The 21,138-nt window shown below is 45.6% G+C and overlaps 1 protein-coding gene across 1 annotated transcript in view; it reads left to right on the forward strand.

Moving 5' to 3' along the window:
- Positions 1 to 21,138, forward strand: part of PAPPA (pappalysin 1) — a 178,370-nt gene that overhangs the window by 122,194 nt on the left and 35,038 nt on the right. The window contains 4 exon segments of the mRNA XM_009986772.2: positions 3,414 to 3,527; positions 3,936 to 4,071; positions 7,666 to 7,879; positions 17,326 to 17,494. Of these exon segments, the coding sequence (XP_009985074.2) occupies positions 3,414 to 3,527; positions 3,936 to 4,071; positions 7,666 to 7,879; positions 17,326 to 17,494 (633 nt within the window).

Below are 21,138 nucleotides of genomic sequence, written 5' to 3' on the forward strand. Positions count from 1 at the left end.
TTGAAAGAAAATGTTATGAGGAAATGGAGTTGATTGCAATAGTAAACGCGTTTTAGATGTGGCAACGAACTAGACGCTCCCGATATATCACTTTTCCCTTTCTGCTGACACATTCCTCGGTCCCCTTGAGTAAGAGGAGGAAAACAGGAGAGGCAGTTTGAAGAACATGTTGTCCCCATGATTGACAAGAGATTGTATAAATCAGTCAAAGGGAATCCTCCAGGCATTCCCTCTTGTGGGAAGATCCCACAGTGCTCTCTGGCCTTGTTCATTCTGTCTCTCGATGTTTGTGTACAAAATGTGTGGGTGGGAGACGAGCTGTATTAGAACCTCTGAGAAGAACAGACATCAGCTCTTTTAATTGAAAGCAGCTTCCTAGGGAGGGGTATAACATGGGCTTCCAGTAAGTAGACACAAATAGTCCCCGAATGCTTTGGAGCAGATACTAAGCTCCTGTGGATCCCAGTTGCTGTGTAGTTCTGAGAAGCTGGATAAGCCCCAGTGAGCGAAGCTTTGAGTCCTGTATGATGACATCATTCTTCAAAGCAAATACTTCAGTGTCTGGTAACATGCTGAAATGGAAAGTACATCTATCCCTTCTTCCCTCCATGGCTGTCAGGTGCTTTAGCTGCTGTTCTGTGGCACTGTAGCAAACCGGAGAATGTTAGCAAATAATTTTTCTCACAAGCGTGAATTTCTGTGAATTTGTAGCTATGAGGAGAGATGATGCCATTGGAACTTGTAGCTTATAAGTGGTGGTACTGCAGTAATAAGTGCCACCACGCTGCTGCCATCTTCTAGGGGTGCCTTAAAAGCAGAGGTGTGAAAGACACTCCCAGCAAAAGGTTCTCTGACTTTGCAGGTGGGGTGTGACACTCAGTAACCAGGTAGAACTGGAAAGGGGATGCATTTGCCACGTGCGTTGGAGCCTGTTAAGGTGGTGGAGTCTGTAGGAGATGGGGACTGTTTATCCAATCGAATTGTTATTACAAAATCTTAAAGAACTTTTTTGCCGTGAGCTAAGTTTACTAGATAGCAGCTAGTGTAGAAGAGACTCTCGTAGCCACTCAGTGTCGTGTCTGTTAGACTTTTCCCACACTTCTCAATTATACTCTTCTCCTGAAAGAACTTTTTACCCCAGTATGGCTTTGAAACCCTTGTCTGAATAGCGATGGATCAGCCTCAGCGGGAGGAAGCTTATCTAACCTGTTCAAACCAGACCAGTCTCCTGATTCCGCACACCTCAGCTGCACAGGTCTCAAACACAGGCTCCTTATGCAATGTTAAGATTTTTGCTAATATTCTCAGGCAGAAGCAGAAAGTGCTGGAGTTCGCACACGCACACAAATCAAACAAGGCATTTAAAAGTTATCAGAGATTTCCAACCCACCTCAGCCAGGGTTTATTTTGGGTTCGGTTCAAACTTTTGATGAAGATCTGGGTGATTTCTTAATACAGGTTTTCACTCATCCATTAAGTGGCACTTAAAATGCACCAAACGTCGGTACTTTTGTTTCTTTCAACCACCTTTTTGGACCAATTGAGCAGGAGGAGATGTAAGAATAAGAACAAAATCATATAAAAGTAATGAGACCCTTGTTCATGTCAAAGAGCTCTCTGACCATATAAATTGCAGATGTGGGTAAGATAAATTCCCTAGCTGGAGAGGTATTAAAATAAAAACCATGCTCCCAACAAGAGACAGGCTGCTGAAAATGCAAGAAGGGAGAATTGCGAAATGGTACATGTCGAATTGCTGGCCTGGATTTCAAATGCCAAAGATAGTTTATGTAAAGCCTTGCTCTGCTGTAAAATGTAACACTATCCACTGGCTAGCCTCAATGAAGCTTGGTCCCAGTTGTTTTAAAAAATAAATAAACTAAAAATCTTCTTCCAGCCCATTAAAGCTGATTTATGTTTTGCCCATAGATTCCTCTGTGCTGGATCTTGAGGGACTCAGATTATAGAGGTGATTACCTCATTTTTAGCCAATCTGGTTTCTCATTCCCAGGCATCTTTGCATCACCCAGATTCTGCCTGCTGAGACCAAGAGGGCAGTTCCATGCAGAATTACTGAGTGGGCATAGAATTTTGAATGGTTAAAACCATCTCTGTTAACTGTCTTGTTTCACTTCAGGCCTTTCTTTTTGTTTTAATAATCAGGGAAATTACATATGGGAGCCACTTTACTGACGGCGCATCACCACCTGATTGCTCAGTTCAGGCTCTGGTCTTGGAAAGAAATCTGATACCGTCCCCAGGGGTACACAGCTCCAGTTAGCACCTAGCGCAGGTGGTCCGTGAGATGAGTCCTGGGCTCTCCCATGGCTAGCACAACTGCTGGAGATGGTTTGGGCTCCTGGGCTGCATTCATAGCTCCATTGCCACTACACTATGTGACCACAAGGAATTCCCTCTATCCTCGGGACTCTGGCAGTGACAGTCACTGAGTTCACCAAAGTGTTGTGAATCTTCACAGATACCCTTCAGACACTCGAGACCCTCAGCTGGAAGCATCCTTCTAATGCAGTTGTAGCCTTTTGCGTGGTGGGCATTTCCTTTCTCATGTTTGCTGGGGGAGTGAAGGCTCTGATCATGTATGTTTATTTTTTGAAGTAGCTTCACTGAGTGGTGAAGTTTTAGTGTAAATCCTACCATTTCTTGTGGCTGCATTTTCACTTCGTACGTACTGGAGGCAATGCAATGCTCTCTGGCACTTAAATTCAGGCATTTTCATCTCTGAGCTTTTCATCCATGCCAGCACTTGGGATTCATCTACTTGTTCTTTGTTGAAAAGAGCAGTTTGCTTATAATCCCACTGCTGCCTGCCATGGAAAGTGCTGGAGGTGTAAGAAGGTGATTCCGCTTACAGAAACTGGTTAACAAAATGAGAAACTAATTTGCTTAAATTGTGTTGTAGAGACAGGCCTTTCCTGGCTACACTTGCTTCCAAGTTTACATGGCCATCTGTGGCTTCCCTGGGGTTACAGTAACATGCAGGTTTAAATAGGACATTGCTTGAGTACCGGGGGGAGCATTTGCAGGCTGTCTGTGCTGCGAGTTGGTGCGTTCAGAAGTGATCATCACTCTGACTCCAGTGGGAAGAGTTGTGGTCCATTTGGGTGGGAGTAAAGTTCTGAATGCTGTCAAAGACCTCATACCAAATTCAGAGGAAACTGTTGGCTGCCATCCAGCTGCTGTGAGTCTTTAGCTCCTTTTCATGTTTCAGTTTTTCTTATTGAGGTGGAAGACCTGGAAACGTAACTTTTGAATAATCTCATGGTATTTAGAAACATTATGGTACGTTATTTTATTCTAGCAGTGCAGCTGGACTTTCCTCCCTACTTTAAACAATCATAATCCTTCCTTACTGTCCTCTACGTCTGTTTTGCTATTTCTTTTTTCTCTCACAGGTGTGTCGAACTAAAGTGATTGACTTGAACGATGGTGTCTCTCAGTATGCCTGGTATCCCTGCACAGCCAGCTTCCAGTACTCCCACATGACACAGACCGTTTTCTGGCTGAAGGTAGGAAGTTCACGTGTCATTCAGAAGTCTTCTCTTTGCCTGCCTGTACGAAGTTTCTCCAACAGGCAAAATATCATGGGACAGCCTTCCCCGGGACAAGCTGCTCCTTTCTTTGAAGTGTGTTTAGTGCAAAATAGGAAAACAAAGCCTCTGAGCACTGTCTAGAGAGAGTGGTGAAGTCCCCTCCTGTGACAAGGCTGTTGAATTTCTGAGAGGTTACAGCCTCCAGCTGCAGGGCTGTTTGACTCGAGTTTATCTAGTGTGTGTAGGAAAGATTGGAAGAGAAGACTTCTGTGTGACCTGGGATATGGGAATTGTTATTTTAAAAATCCTGGACTGACTCTTGGGTTTTTTTAAAGCCCACTACAGTTCAACACCTCAGCCTTTGTGGGGCTTTTGTTTTCCCAGGCTTATTTTTCCCAGCCCATGGTAGCTGCAGCAGTCCTAGTTCACTTGGTCACTGATGGGACCTATTACCTGGACCAGAAGCAGGAGACCATCAGTGTGCAGCTGTTTGACACCAAGGAACAAAGCCATGATCTTGGTAAGACATTATTTTATTAAACTCCCTCTTTATTGCTTGCTCAAGCTGTTGGAACCCCCGTTCACAAACTGACCAGTACTCCCCAGTTTTTCCAGGATCAGACAAAAAAAAAAGTTCTTGCTTAGTACTCCAGGACCCGAGTTTCACTAGAGTGTGTTGAAAATGATGCATCATTTTATACAGACATCTCTCCGTACATCTGTTCACTATGTGTTCAGAAGTGGTTGGTTCCTCTTCGTCATTAAAATAAGCACTATATCAGTGCTTCACACACAGCACCTGCCTGGACAGACATTGACAGCGATACAGATGATCTACTGGGAGCAGGGAGCGAGGGACCTGCACCAGCTGGTGCAGCAAATGCTTCTGCTTCGCAAGGTGTAGTTGTTTGGATCTCTAGTCCTGCTTGCAGGGAGGTTTCCACAACTATTTAATGCCCAAATTTTTTTCATGCAAAGTATTCCATGTTTGATGAAGGTCTCACACCAGGGTCCTTGCAGGCTGCTTGCACAGCCTCAAGCAAATGTGCCTGACAGAGGCTGTGGACCTGCTGGTTGTGTTGCAGTGCCAGGACAGACCATTTTTGTCTTCACCCTGGGCCCAGGTCCCCGAACTTGGGAAAGTTGTGTCTGGTGAATTGATTCCGGCTGCATTTAAGCTTCAGGACCAAGGAGCTCACCCTAGCTCCCAACTCTGTGTCAGGGTAGGATTTGCATAATCCTTTTTCAGATGTCCCCTACCCGTTTTTTTCCACTGAGAAGAAAGCTGGCCATGTCGTCCTGAGAGCAGTTTTTAAGGAAACATAATCTTCCCTCCCCCAGCTTTTTGTTTTACCATAACTTTGCAATTTTGACAAGCTGAAACTCAAATGCACTTCCTACTAGTGATGAGGCGAAGGGACTCACACGAGTGACAGGTCTTGGATGACTATCCAGGGTAATATATAATTTGGTGGGGTGTGGAGGAAAAGAATGAAAGTATGTGTGGTGTCTGTTGTCCGAAAACAAAATGAAATTCATAGCAAGTTGTGCAGGTTGAGTCAGGATAGCTCCCAGTTTGCCAGAGCCCCTGGGTTAGTCTTTCCTTGCCTCCTTCTTTCATAAAACAGTGGCACATAGCTCTTTCCCTCTGAGAAATAAAGGATGGAGACACGAGTATGCCAACAAATACTTAATGCAACAGTTTATAGAGACAGATTGTGAGAGAAAGAGAACAAGAAAGAGGAGCAAAGAGGAAACTGAGGGTGAGATTTTGAAATCCTCAATGAAGTTGCAACACGAGTTTGGCATGGCTCAGACTGACGCCTGGAGATCTTCACAGCTGAAATGCTGCCTTCATCATGGAAAAGCCCCCCTGACCTTTTCAGAAGAGGCTGGCCTGGAACAGAAGAGAGGTGGAGGTAGGCTACCCAGCAGCGCTCACTCGGGCAGAGCTCCCAGCCCCTGTTTTGTCTGAGTTCTGGGTGCAGCATTAAGTTCTTTTGCTGGATAATGTACTTGATGTGTTTGAATTATCACCATGACAAGCTAGAAACCACAGCTGAGATGCAAACTTTGGCGTGCACTGGGTGCAGGAGCGACTGCAGACAGTCAACCAGCCTCAAGCAGAAGTTAGTGGCAAACTAAAAGTACGTCCGAAAAGAAGTAGCAATAGTTTAAAGCTTGATCAGTCCTCAGTGTGCTAAAGACACTCTTATGAGCAAAATGCAGTCTATCCACGAGTGCCGATTCCCACCTTGATCAGAGCAAGTTTTTATCATGTGGACTCCCAGAAAATAATGAGAAGCTTCTTCTGAGTCTCAGTGGGAGATGGAGAAGTTGAGATGCCAAATGCCCAGTACTTTGCAACAGCTGTTGAGACCTGAATAGGTGGGTACAGAAACAGGGGCAAGAATGGAGACAACTCTGATTCTCCTGCCATGGACATCTGAACTATCTTGAGTAGTTTTTTGCTAATGAAGGCAGGTTAGTTAAATGACCCTGACCTGCTCAGCCCCCGTCTGCCTTGTCGGGGTCGGAAAGCACCAGCAACTTCAGCGCAGCTCTGAAGGGTCTGTTTTGTTGTGGACACCACCTGAGTGCAAGGAATGAAATTGAAGTGAATAAACAGCCTCATACCATAAGGTCTTTCTTGGCTTTCCATCAGAGAAGGCAGAAACTTCCAAGGAATTTGGGAACCCGGGATTTTGAGTATTAACTGCACCTGTTTGTAAGTGAGAAACGTGCACCGTTCCACAAGGAGCTGATATCAAAAGGCCTGTGGGAGGCAAGTAGACAGGGAGGTTATTTCAGGGTCAGGTAAAGACCAAAACAAAAAGAGGTTTGCTTTTTATTTTTATTTTTTTTTAATACAGGAAGATTTTTTCAAAGTAGAGGGTGGGAGATGGATGTTTGAAGAAAGTGGTCAGAAGTCTGTCTTAATTCACAGGAAATCACTTTCTAAGGAGAAAAATGAAAACTTTTTTATTCCTTCCCTTTTGAGTCAGGAAACCTGAACTGGAAAAAAAAAAAAAATAGAAATCCTTCAGCCAGTTAAACGTGAAAATAGAATTTATTTTATTCTCAAATTTGTGAGTGTAGCAGGGTAGCCAAAGGGCCCGGGCCAGAGCTGTTGCTGGGGGAGCTCCAGTGAAGCAAATGGAGCTGAAGCCAAGCTGATCCTCGGAGCGATGCCACGGAGCTGCGGAGGCAGGGCCTTGCAGTCAGCTGTCAGGCCCTGAATCTCAATTAATGACTTTTGAGGCCAACTGACAGCTGTCTGTCCTCTGAGTTACCACTGAGATGGATTTGACCCATCTGAATTCAGGTTGCCTCTACTTGAAGGTGGAAATTTCTTCCCAACTATCACTGAGTGCCTCCTCGCTGAAGAAAAGGGATTAAGAAGTTCTCTGTCACCTCTGTGGTGCTTCCGTGCACCTCGACCTCTTGAGATGCTCTTATTTTCCGGAGACACAATTATTTTCTTCTCAAATGACATCACCTGTAAAATCCTCAGTCGGTCCATCACCCTTGTTTCTCTCTCCAGGACCATCCTTGCCTTTTTTAGCAAAAAGCAAGATACCTCGAGGCTGAAAACCATCCAAAATAATCAAAACTGGGCACAGTTAGTTTAAAGCTCATGCAAAAAAGTTCTACGCCGAGTGCTAATGACATGCACAGCTCCAAACAAGCCACTGGTGCGCTGCCCACTGCGCACAAAGCCACCCAGCCTGCCGGCACCGTTTGATGCGCGATATAAAGGCTCCAACTGTCCTCTCAGACCAGTTTTAACAATAGTGCGACTCCGCTTCCTCCATGATGGTTGCTCCTGATTTAACAGAGCACAATAGGAACGTAGCTGTGGTCTAAAGAAACTGCTCTGAGAGCTTGCCGCGCTCGCAGAGAGAATGGCAGCCTTTCTTCAGCTGTCTGGAGGGATATACTTCTCTGCTAAGCTCTCCGGAGCGATTTGGGAAGCCCCTCCAGGCAGCTTACCATAACTTTTCAGCTCTATAGGGCCATTCCACTGGGTGAAATGCTTCTGAAGTGCCCACGGCTTCGCGAAGCGATTGTGTTAAGTCTGACCCTTCCTCTGATCTTGTCTCTCCTCTGGCAGGTGTCCACGTCCTGAGCTGCAGGAACAATCCCCTGATTATCCCCGTCATCCATGACCTCAGTCACCCTTTTTATCACACCCAGGCTGTCCTCATTAGCTTCGGCTCCCAGTTTGTGGCCATCTCCGGGGTGGCCCTGCGTTCCTTCCACAACTTCGACCCCATCACCATCAGCAGCTGCCAGCGAGGCCAGACCTACAGCCCGGCGGAGCAGAGGTGAGCCCGTCCGCCTGCTTCCTTCTGCCTCGCCACCCGCTGCCGCCCGCCCGCGCCGGGGGCGAAGGGGAGGCAGGAGGGGCACAGCAGCTGAACCCTGCTGACCCTTTTGTGTCGCTGGTGAAAAACCGGCAGTGTTCTCATTGATCAGGATGGATGGGACATTTAACCCACACGGGATACTGTTAGTGAATTATTTCCTCTTCCTTTCTCCTCCCTCCTTTATCCCAAGCTTGGAATTGGGGCCAGTTAACTCTCCATACATTCCCCAGTACGGCATCGTTTTCGCCACTCACATGCCGGCTTCGATCTAAACCGCTTTGTGCTGCTAAAGTGCTACAGGGACCTCCCACGGAAACGGTCGTGCAGAGACAAAGTGATGCTTGTGCCCCGGAGGGGACGGATCCTGCAAGGTGCTCGGCCCCATGCGAAGGGTGCTTGGCTGCCAGCATTTGTGGTGCTTTTATGGCTGGGGAAGGGCTCTCAGTACCTCTCCGGATCCAGACCACGTTCTGAAAAGCTCTGTGGGACCCCCCAGGATGAAAGGTTTATGGCTACCGTTTTATTCTTGTTGTTATTACAGACACATCAATAGATCACCACCAACCCCTCTCAGCCTCTGCTTTACAGCATCCCACAGAGATTGTGACCTTTCGTGGCCTCTGGTGCGGCAGCTTCATGGATCCTTTCAGCGAGGCTGTGAAAAGAAGAGGGGAGAATTTAGCAAAACCCCTGAAAGAATCTTTTTTTTTTTTTCCTTTGTGAATTCGAAGTTGTGAGCAGTCGTCACACCATAGTGGCAGCAATAGTAAGACAAGTTGCATATTCCAGCAAACCTCTGCTCAGCCTCCTAAGCAGGCTGTCGGGTTTTTTGATAATGTTCTGGCTTGTTTTTAGGACCTGATGTATTCCAGGAAAGGGGGGAGAGTGAGAAGGGGGAGGGGGAAGGGAAAATAGGGGAAAATAATTTTTTTTTTACAAAAAAAGGAGTATATCTATAGCTAAATCAATCCAGTCAGTGTGTTCTGACCTAGATTCGAGGAGTCTGATCATTCTGTGCAATAAGTTGAATAAATTCAGAGGCCCAGAGACAGCAGGATCAAGTTTCAGATGAGAAGTCTAGTTGTGGAAGTTTGGCCAAAACCCAGTGCAGGAGCGGGACAGAGAAAGAGCGAGAAAGACCCACTGGAAGGAGATGGTGGGAAGCGACAGGGAGCTCGAGAGGACTGAGATGCAGGACCACATTCCTTCCTCTCAAGTTTTCAGTAGGAATCGAAACATTTGTTCACTTACGAAATTAGAAGTGCTCTGTGTTTAGAAAGCTATTTCCTTAATAAAAAATGCATTCCCCTTAGGCAAAGCTTCAGTGAGTCTCTGCAGCCCAGCGAACTAACCTTTAGAAATCTCTTGAAGAAGAATCACCCGCCGTTTGCCTCTTTTTTTTCCTTGTTGAATTTTTTTTTTTTTTGCGTTGTTTTGTTTTCGGGATGCACTGAACCAGCTCAGCCCCTTGTTCTCAAATCCTTCTGTCAGAGCCTCGCTCCTTCGAAGTAGCGTTTTAGGTCTTGCAGGTTACTGTGCTGGATTGATCATAAAGTTTCCCATGCCAGCCAAGGAACTAGAAACTCTCTGAAATAAAGCCCCGATCCAAAAGCAATTGAAATCAGTGGAATTTTTTCCTCTGATGACAGTGCTATAGTGGAGAATCTCCAATGTGCCTTGTGGTGGGATGGGTTTGGGTGACCATATGTGCTTTCTTCTGTACAAGAAACTCTAAGCAGTTCAGGTATCCAAGATGTAGAGAACGTTGTGCATCAAGTTGTGCAGCCAGGAAATAGGTGATGCCTTTGCTGTCACCTGCCGTCTTTTTCCTTTGTTATTTTACCCAATCCAGAAAGAACATAAAAAAGAGGATTTTTAAAATTTTTTCTTAGCTGATTGAGAAGCTGGATGTGAGTTTTCTGCCTCCTGTGCTCACGATCTCCCCATCAGACTCCACTAGAGTGCCAGTCCCATGCTGCCCATCCTTCCCTTCTCCCCTTTCCCCACTGGTTGCATTTGCCTAATACAATATTTAAAATATTTATTTAGTTTTTAAAGGAACTTTCCTTCCTATGTGTAAGCATCAGTTCTATTGCTTCATTTTGCTTAGGTAAACATGGGTATTTCTGCCTGCTTTTGGCTTCTCTCTACAAGAGATACTATTTCTCTCTCTTCAAAGAAAATTGTTTCAGTTGGAGAGGATTTACAGCCAGATACAGACACTTCGAGGCAAGGGTGCAGATTTTAAATATGTGAGGGAAAGGAAATATATTGGCCCTTAAAAGTTAACACAGCTTTTATTTTGAGGGTGAATGGATCACTCCCATGGGTTAGTGACAACTTAATAACTGAAAATAAAACATGCCCTCACTCTTCTTTCCTGAAATATGTATTACAGTTAATATTTTAGAAGAGAAAAAGGAGCTTAAATGCAAAAGTCCCATTGAACTTTATAGGCAGTTGTCCTCAGTCATCATTAGCAATTTTGAAAATCCATTCCATCCTTCTGAAGACATTTATAGAGGGTTTGAAAAAAGAATACTCTGTACTTTCCAGTTGTATTTTTCCAGTTGTTGGGTTTTCTGCTGCAACTGACCACAGGCTCTTTTTTGTTTCCAGCAAAAGTTTACCTCGCTGCTGGAGATGTGCTGTAAAAACGACACACTTTATTTTCACATTGCATCCTTAGACCAAATATAATGGCCCAGTTACTTCTTCTTTTGCTCTTTATAGCTCAAATTATTATACTTTATTATTTCCTATTTAGCCTCGTGGAGTGGAGGGTGAAATTGGGTGTGCAGAAGCAGAGGTGTAATTTCCCACCCCACAGTCACTGGAGCAGCAGAAAGCCTGGTGCATCGGAGCTGCCTTTGACAGTGGTTCCTCAGAAATCAGGTTTTTGTCCTTTTCACGGTGTAGGAAACATCAGCTGAGGTTGTCTCATCCCTGGCAAGGCAGTTCTTGTGAAGTGCTGCTTTTCCTCGGTGGCATTTCCCTGCCATGTTCACAAGATCCATCCCCTCCTCCATCCCACCTGGTGCCATTTGCCCCTCTACTGGAAACCGCAGGTGGGAGGCATGAAAACCCAGGTAGACACCCCAGTTCAGCTGTCAGAATTGTGGATTCCAGGAGTTTCCAACTTTCTAATCCTCCATTAACTCTGTTTGTAATGAAGATAAGCCTCCCTGCCCCTGGAGCGGGCGCTGGCTGCCCGCAGCTCTCCGGCGTGTGTGCCCCTCGTTGTGCAGCTCCTTGTGCTTTCTAGTTAGTGTAGCAAAAAGATTTTCCTTTCTTTTTGTTTGGTTAAATGTTGGCATGAACTGTCTGTTACGGCTGCAGAATTGCTGAATTGCTTCTGCAGGGGAAATTTGGGGTTTACCTTCCTCCGTAAGCATGCACATCTGGGCGTTTGACAGCTGGGGGGACCAGCACTGTAGACCAAGACCCACCCCTGGCCAACATGCCGTCTCCTGCCCCGGCCTTCGTGGAGGACTGTCCTCCGACCTTCACCCTTTGCTGCCCAAACAAGCCCCAGGGAGACGTAGCCCACTCCAGCTCTTCTCTTTGTCTTGTTCTCTCGTGCTGTCAGCTTCCCCAACAAGAAATGATGAAGATAAATCTTCAGCAGCGGAACAAATGCAACCGCCTTTTATAACTCCGGTTATTTATTTTTTTTCTTTTCTTGTAAGGGGGGGGGGAAAGGGTTTTCTCATCTCTTTTTTTTTTTTTTTTTTTTTTTTTGTGATTTAGTGCAGCTTTCTCTTTCCCGACTCGGCCGCCTTTCCCCTGCCCTGTGTTCTGTCATTAAGTGCAATCTCTGTCAGCTTGCTGCTGGTGAAATTAATGAATTTCTCACAGAACTGTTAATCATAGAAGCTTTGGTCCGTGACATGTGTTATAATTCAGTGGGTTTTTAACCTTCGCCCCATTTTGGTAATTGGCAAACGGCATCATTTGGCTTTTATTAAAGTGGAAGGCGATGCTTTTTCTTTGTTTGCCTGGACGGACTCTGGCAGGGAGACCCGTGGGGCTGCCCGCGCCTGGGCACCCAGCCCCGCTCCCAGGCTGGCAGGGAGAAGGGCTTTCAGAGCTTCATCACTTCAGTATGACCTCCCCGAGTAGGAATATCTCATGCGACGGGGCGCAAGCAGGCTGATGACAAAGCCAGTCCCCAGAGAGAATGTTGCCTTGCCAGTGGTGGGGACAGCAGTGGGGATGTGCTGGCCCATGCCTCTCCTTCTCCCACAGCTCACCTGGAGTTGGATCAAGTGTTTTCTGTAAATCTCTGGGTTTATCCACATTCCTGACCTTATCAGTTCAAATGAGGGTTTTGCTGTGGTCACCATCAGTCAGGCCCAGTGGTGCTGCAGTGGGATCGCTGAAGGGACCATAGGTGATGGTGCTCTTTTGGTCACTCTCATGGACCAGATTTGAAGGCAAACACCTAAAAAGAAGGGGCTTGACCCTTCTTCCAGTGGAACAGTCAGCGCAGGTTCAGCCATCCCCATCCAGCCCCAAGGATTCGGGTGGATGTTCTTTGAGTTTTTGCGTTAGCACAAGGAGATCAATATGTTTTAGCAGAAGATTGAAGATGATAAATTCATTGCCACCTTTGCAGTTCATACCTGTTTTATTTCTACAACAAGGAATGTGGCTAGTGCTTTTCAAAATGCTGCATGTATGTTTGGATTAGAGAGAACCTGCTCTTGCCTTTAGAGGAATCTCTACAGAGGAGAAGACAAACCCCCTGTAAGGATAAATCTGTTAGAAACACCCTCAGAAGGTTACATGCGTGTGAGTTGTCTGTATGGTGGCGTAGAACAAAACCAAAGTATGCTTCAGATCTTCAGCCCAGGCTGGCCTGAACTATGGAAAAGGAAGTTTTTCCTATGTAGAATAGATAAATATGTGTCTCTTCTCATAACGAGTGGATACCATGAGCTTTTATGCTCACCTATGCATATATATGTGTCAGAGCTATCACAAAGGAAACAAATAATTAGGGCACTATGTTAAGATGAGTTCTTGGAAAAGTACTTGACCCCAGGGTTGGGAAAAGAAAGTTTGGCTGCTGTAAGCTTTTCGAAAGAGGAAGTCCTGGATTGTTTTTATGCGTAGAAGGAAGAGTTCCACTTAATTGTTCTAATTCTCTATAAACATGTTAAAATACAAATGTTTCGAGGATTGTGTCACTAAGGCTCCAATTTAGCAAAGCCTTTAGCTATTTGCTTACATCCCTCTGCAGTCAAATCTATCAGTGGGACTTAACCGTGCTTTTGAAGTTAAGCACATCTTTAAGTGCCTTGCTGAACTGGGGCCAACGTTGGCACACAGAAATAAAGATTTAGAGGCTAATGACTGAGCTCATTTAGATTAGGGGTGGGCAGAACGGATTTGAATAAAGTAAGAACTGGCTCAGATTTTCAGCCTACATGTGAAGCTAACTCAGTTCAGGGCTTTTACATCACTGAAACCTTGATCTACATTTTTAACATGCTGCAGGCAGTGGAACATGTGCAAGAAATCTACTGTAACTTGCACTCATCTTGGTGTGAAAATGTTGCTTTAGGAAATCGTACACTACCAGGGCAAGAACAGGAGCAGGTGAATCCTGAGGTGGATCTCGTAAAATAAACACTGTCAGGGAATATTCCAGGGCAATATGTTTGTTGTGTATATGTCAGTAAATCATCAGAGAGGTCCTTGGGTCCCGTGTGTAGGTTTTGTCCAGACCAGCTCATACTCTGGCAGGCAACTCCCAGGTGCATATAGGGGTTAGGATGGACAAGGGATGATTTGAAATAAGCAGTTTTGATCAAGTCACCCAATTTTGCGTGCAAGAAAGTGGGATAAGCTGTCCTATGCCAGGAATTAACATGAATTAAAGTAGAATTGATTTCATTCTCAGATAATCTATATTGTTTCTTTCCCAAGGAATGCATAGTTTCTGGAGTATGTGATGATTAACCACTGTTAAATGGCGCTACCCATGGAAGAGCTTCTGTAACCCACAATTCTGTAATATGGATGTGATGGGTTCTTTGTCTAAACTTCCTACTTGGAGATATTCATTACTCCTTCTTAATTCTGCATTTGCAGAATTCAATTCAGGATTGTGACTTCAAAATTCGTTGGGATTTACAGCTGACAGTAGCTGATACCAAATTGGAACCAGTAATATTTAAATTGGAAACATTTGGTGGCAGTGGTTGTTTTTTTACAAAAAGTGAATGGTTGTATTGTTTGTCACTGAAGTCATTCATATAGAGTTACAGACAGAGAGGGCTGCCCAGATGATCTGCTAACCAAGGCATAATCCGGAGCCCGGAGGGGGTGGCTAAAAATGTTCCCTGGCCATTTAAGAAGACCACAAGGGGACTTGTAAACAGACAGAAGAACATCACAATAAGTGTTTCTTAATGCCTTTGTCTGTGGCGTTTCAGTTCTGTAGGACTTTTAAGCTCAGGCCCGCTCATCTGTTGTCCTGATGTGAACCCAAGAAACCAAATTCTTTTTCCCCTGTACATTGATGGAAATGAAAAGCGATGCCACTGACTGCGGTGACGTTGCTCCAGATTTCCCTTTGTGCAAATTGCAAAGGTTTTCTTCGGCTCATCCTTCCCTCTGAAGCCATTCAAGGCTGAATTCAGTGCTACATCAATGTGTAGCACACTATTCACAGAAGGATTAAATGAAATAGGTCTGCTATTATTTTATTTTTCCAAATGCGCTGCAAAAAGGTTTTCTGATTTTGCAGGAGTTTTGCAATGGGCAGTCAAGGTTTGCAATGCGCACTTCTGAGAATGGCTTGGCAATAGTGCTCGTTTTTTTCCTCAATGAGTCAACTTCCTTGTCCCTGGAGCCCTGGCACGGGAGGAACTCATATTGCAGCCTCACCCTCTGAAAAACGGAGGGGAACAAAGTGACGGTTAGCCTTCATGGGTAGGTTTAACTGGAACATGGAGGGAGGGTTCAACAAGGCATCGTTCATCATTTACACTCTTACTCAACAAACATGTTCAGATACTCTTGCTACCATTAATTCGTGACTTACTCGACTAGCAGTGCCGTGAGGTCCGTGGTGAGGTACTGCTCTGCTGGGGGAGCCACGGTGGGTGAGGCTGCCCGGGTGGCTGGTGCAAAGACAGAGCGTGGTCTGTTTCACACTCCTGGGTGATTCATGTTGGCTTTTTACAAGACAATTCCACATGGCTGTTCTCCTCACCTCATTTCTCTGCAACAGAAGACCACCTGGACACTAGGATATACTGCCCACTTGTTCTTCCATCATCTCATCCACAGTCTTATTGATCGGTGCAGAGTGAAATCAATGGCAGTTTAACTTTGTGTGTCAGGCTGTGAGTTGCAGTGACTGGAAAACATGCGTAAAACCCTTGGTATGGGAGGGGAAGATCCTACTGAAGGCAGGATCACTCGGTGTAGGTCAGCTTTGGCAAAGGATCATCTGTTCTACGGAAGTGATGAGCAACACAGTTGTAGTGCTGAGAGACAGGGTGCTGTTTGTTGCATACAGGGTATCGAGTTGGCCAACACAGAGGTGGAATTCTCCTTCCTCAGTCCTGTCAGAGGCAATACTTTGTGCACAATGAGGAAATAAGATCTTTCTGAATGTAGAAATTGTTTATGGCTCATCGCACTCCAGGGAAGGGCCGCCACTGAACAAGCAACCTTAAATTACAAGCAGCGGGCGCTTCCCATATAGCACTAGTCTGGGACAGAGAAATGAGTTGTGGAGGTACATAATACTGTCGTTTAATCTGATGTAGAGCTCAGTAGAGACATGTGCAGATGTGCTTCTCTATCAGTAACATGGGGATAACAATACCAGCCCAGGTGTCTCACAGGGGTGTCATGAAAATTAATTAGATAATGTCTGCACAATGCTTTGAACACAGCAAAACACTATGTACATGCTAAGTCTTGTGCTTACTAAGGTGGATGGGGTTTCGGTGGCTGTTAACCCTTTTTCTAGGAGAAGGGAATAGTTTGCTTGTAATCCATTTCTAAATATGTGTATTAATGCATTGTTTTCCCTTTTTTCTATCACTTTCTATGTTTCAGGTTCTTACCTACCCACATAGATGGTGAAATAAATCAAGGTTTTCCCTCCTCAGAATTAATTTAACTGTATTTAATTCAAATTCATTTTAATTCTCAGCAGAGGCATATCACCTTGTAGGAATTCTTAACCCCAGAAATTTTGTCTCTAATCCAGCATAACATCTTTGCATATAGAATCATGGAATGGTTTGGGTTGGAAGGGACCTTTAAAGGCCATCTAGTCCAAAACCCTCTGCAGTGAGCAGGGACATCTTCAACCAGATCAGGTTGCTCAGAGCCCTGTCCAACCTGACCTTGAATGTTTCCAGGGATGGGACATCTACCATCTCTCTGGACAACCTGTGCCAGTGTTTCACCACCCTTATTGTAAAAAATTTCTTCCTTATATCTAGTCTAAATCTACCCTCATGTTTTAAGACTCTCAGCACTTTTCTTGCCCTTTAGCTGAGGGACTGCCCTATACTCACATTTGAACATGTGCTATAATGTTTGACTCAGCTCATCGGAGATAGTGAAAGATTTTGTGTCAACCAGACATCTCTGTGTTTACAAAAATAAAACAAAAACCTCTTTTTACAAATTGTGCTAAATGTTACAATAATTTACTGTAGGGAGAGCAAACAGTTTCCATCCGGGGAAACAGTTTATGGATGGCAGAACAGTAACCGGAGAGATCTGAAATGACAGCATGCTGCTGAGCTTGATAAGAGCTTATCAACACAGCTACACAGCTGATGTTTGGTGTTCCTCGTGAAGAGGAACAAAATGAATGTGTTGATTTCAATCGAGTTTCTCAAAGACAACAGTGTCTATCACAGAAACACCCCCCTTGCATGTGCACACATGTACGCTTATCACTGGCAATATCTGGCACTCCTGAATTCAACAGAGATTTAAAATCGGCTGGGGCATAAGGACTGCTCTTGGAGGGAGAGTGCTCCTGTGGGACGGAAGGAGGGAGGGATGAATGGATGGATGAATGGATGGATAGATAGATAGATGGATGGATGTACAGGAGTAGGAAGACCACAGCGCAGCTGAATGTTGCAGAACAGAAGGTAATTCTGCAGAACTGGGAGGCTCTTCCCTTTTGCCACAAGGCCTGTAGTTTGCTTTCGCTGTCATCACCCCGTCCCTGTCCTTCGGAAGACATAACTAGAGAGTGTGCTCATTGGTGAGGAGCCCTTTGCCGAGCCATGTTCAGTATGCAGTCCGTGTACCTGCCGCCTGAGAAGTGATGAGTTTGTCAGTCAGACACGCTTGCTCTTGTGGAATGAATTACATGAATTGAATAAACATACCACTTCTTGTCTCCTACCTAGCTGTGTCCACTACTCCTGCGAAGCCACCGACTGCCAAAAACTGGAGATCGAGAATGCGCAGCTGAACTGCACCGGTGGCGGGTGGTACAACGGTGCCCAGTGCAATGTGAGCTGCAGGACAGGCTACATTTTGCAAGTCCAGCGAGACGATGATCTCGGCAAGAGCCAGGTTTGTTCTGCTGGTTTTGTATGACCCACAAGACAGGGACGAGCAAACAGATGTGGACAAATTGAGAAATAACCCAGCCTAAACCCCAAAATCCCAGCTCAGCCTTGGAACAAGTCCTTATCCAACTACTTCTCATCAGAATAGGAGCCATCTGACTCTGTAGGAAGAGATACTGAGTGCAGGCAAAGCTCAGATGTTCCCCAAATTTAGAAATTTTCAACCCAAAAGGTTTGAATATGTTCTCTGATCTCACTGGCTCTACTCAGCCAAACAGTGTTTCTTGGGTTGGTGTTTTGGGGATGAGATGGGGTGTTTGGCTTTTTGCACAGCTAGTTACTGGGCAACGTATCTCATTTTTATTCCTAAGGTCAAGGCTAACAATGTCTTAACTCCTTTGCAGTGTTTCAGTCGATCTGCTCCCAACTGTACCCTGACACTGCAGAAATACACAGTATCAAGGGGGTGGAAAAAACACCCAAACCTTTTTGCTTCCAAACAAAGCACCAAAAACCGACCCTAATGGGTCAGGGAGTGCTCCCCATCTTCTCTAGGCCATGCATTAATAATCCAGTCCTACAAAAGCAGCATGTCTTGATGCAGTGAGTGGGGTATTGAGGAAAATGATCAATTTCTTTAAACATTAAAAAAAAATGCAGGTCCTTTGTCCTGGGAGAAGTGGACAAGGTGTAGGTGCAGCATGGCCCAGCCTCGGTATGCCACTGGGAGCAGGGCTCATGGGATACGTGGGTGCAGGACTGGCGCCCCAGTTTGGGCTCTCACCCCTAACGCTGCCGGGTCCCGTGAGAGCGATGTGAGGGTCGTTGCCCCGTCCGCACCTTCTTGTGTTGTGGGGGCAGCACAAACATCTGGGGCCAGGGTAGGCAGCCGCGCTCGGAGCCTGTCTGCGTTTGTGAAATACTGTGTTCTTCATCAGCGCGCAGAGTGGGGAGACAGAGTGGAGGGGAATGAGTCAGCCCTTTCAACTCAATTACAAAACAAATACAGGACCCCGCAAGCTGGGCCTCTTCCATCCTAATTGGCATCAGCACCAGAACCCCAGCTCCAGCTGAGCATTTTTACAGAACAGAAAACAAGTTCTCAAACGCGCCTGAATGGCTGAACCAGGAAATAGTTGGAAGGGATCTGTACATTGAGCACACAGGAATCCCAAACCAAATAAAACAGCCTAAACATGTTTCACCAGCACTGTGTTATTTAAACGCAAGAAGTACCTTTCGAGGAGGCTCAGCCAACTGTATATGGTTTTTCTCTGAGAAGTTTGGTTTCAGAGCCTTGATCAGACTCATATGACAGCAGTGGAGGATTTTAGCACCCCTGGCTAACGTGATTCACTGCCTATTACAACATGCTTCCTCTCACCCCGGTCTACTATTGCACTTCGATGTCTCTTTTCCACCGATAAAAGCCCTGAGGCCAATGGCTTTGTTTTGCTCAGTGCTGTGCATTCACTGTTCAAATCAGGGAAGGAGAGGAGCATCTTAAAGGTGTCCATGTTCAGCTGAGTGCATTAAACACGTGCTTTAAAAGTTTATTCATGTGCTTCAGAGATCTGTTGAAAAGGAACATATAATTTCTTTCACCTATCGTCCAGTCTTATGACTCTATGTCAGATGCCTCAAGCCAGAACTTGTGGAACGTGTAGACAAGAAATTAATTACCCGAGCAAGTCCAGAATCCGTGGTTCGGATCCTCGTGTTGTGTTGTATTGCATTGCATTGTGCTCCTTCCACAATTGCTTCCCAGCTTCAGCTCCTCTTCAGATCGCAAGCATTTGGAGATGAGATAGGGCATGTGGGTTGTTTTCTGTGGTCAGTCTGCTGTGACGGAGGAACCTTGCACAAAGCTGTTGGTTGTTTCACTGTTGTAATTTAGTTGGATATTTTGCTTGTTTGACTGTTCGGAGGGTCTAGAGCTACTTTTTTCTCATTTAACTGACGGTGGTGGGGTGCTGCACGAGGAAGAGGAGGAAGGAAAGTAGCTTTGCACGTGCTGATGTTTCACACTCTTGGGCAGGAAGGAGGCTGAGGTGAGGTGCAATGTCTCAAAGAGCAGACTGAACTGGCCTATGACCACTGCATGCTGATGAAGATGATTGACAGACCAGTGAAAACACCCTGGTTTAGCATCTGAACCACATTTGTCTTCAGTATTTCACTGAAAGGTAGAAAAAAAAGGATGAACAGAGAATTAAAAGCAAAATTTTCAAAAGCACTTCAGAGATGTAGGGGCACAAGTCACATTTCAAATCAATCTTTTACTTCTAAGGGGTCTTTGAAAACCTTCTTAACAGTTTCTGCACTTTCTGGCCTCTGTGTCTTCTGAAGCCACCATTTTAATCAGTTCTTAGGGCAAAAGCTTCATTCATCTCTGCTCTCTGAGAAGCTCCCATTCCCAAATTCTGTTAAAACTCCATAAAATCACCAAACCCTAAAAACCATCAGCACTATGTGCAGTAGAAACTGTTTGTTGTTTGAAAACAAAAAAAGAGACGAGCTGTTTACAGACTCTTGGGCTCGAGCTCAGCCTCATTTAGAGACTTCAGCAACAACAACAAAAAAGGCTTTGCATAGTGATGGAGCAAAATCCTTCATGTATCTTTCTCACAAAGAAGATCTCGGGATGTTTTCGTTTCCCCCTCCCTGATGTCTTCCCAACCCCCTGACAACTCCATCGCTCTTTCTTCTCTTCTCCCCCTTTTCCCCCTTTGTCTTTCGCTGCTTCCCTTCCCCTTGTCCTTTGCTGAAAGCCCCACTCATTCAGTTACTTGTTGTCATCTCTCCTTGAAGCTACCACCACTGCTGCTCTGGTCAAGAGGTGTTATTTAAAACCCAGCAGCTCCCTAATGTTGTGCAAAGGCATCATCAATCATGCCAGGAAAAGAAAGCGCGGCTCATGTGGGTTCAATTAGAGGCACAGTAGTGGGCAGAAGTGGAAGAATACTTAGAGGGGAGGGCACAGCTGTTCATTTTTAAGGAGAGGAAACTTCACACGTGAAGCATCGCTTGAAGAAGGAGCCGGCTGGGATCCTGGGCAGCAGGAAGGAGACATGAATTCTCCCAAGCTGTTAAAAATCCCAAGAAACAAATCTTTCTGGCACCAGATTTGGTTAAGTTTGCGTCCTCACCACTGTACTGCAGACTGTATCTTTGGAGGCTCTTTTTTTTCCCCCTCTTTTCTCCCCCTCGCCCGCCCTCCCTCCTTGCGTAAGCCTCTTTTGGAAGGCAGGACATGAAGGGAAGCAGTTGCTGTGATGCCAGTCAAAGCAGCACAAAGTGCCCAAAGTGACAGCTAATAAACCAGACGAGAAAGCCGAGTGCTTCCTATGGACCGCAGTGAGCTGGGTGACCTTGTCAGCTCAGACAGGCGAAACAGGCACGTGCCGGCTCAGGCATCGGGTGGGACATGCAGATGCAGGATCCCAAGGCAGCGCTGCTCAGGCTGTCGACTGGAAATACCCCCGAGGTGCAGCATGGGGTTGGGGAGAGCTGAGCTCCTGCTCAGCAGCCTGGGGTCCTGCCCTGCAACGATCCCACCTCCAGGTAAGACATTGCAAGAGGAAGAAGCTGAAAGCTGGTGGGTGCCGCCTGCAATGATTTCAATGTTAGGGTTGTCTTCTGTGCTTC

Source organism: Tauraco erythrolophus, chromosome 22 (assembly GCF_009769465.1).
Source record: "Tauraco erythrolophus isolate bTauEry1 chromosome 22, bTauEry1.pri, whole genome shotgun sequence".
Lineage (NCBI taxonomy): Eukaryota > Metazoa > Chordata > Aves > Musophagiformes > Musophagidae > Tauraco > Tauraco erythrolophus.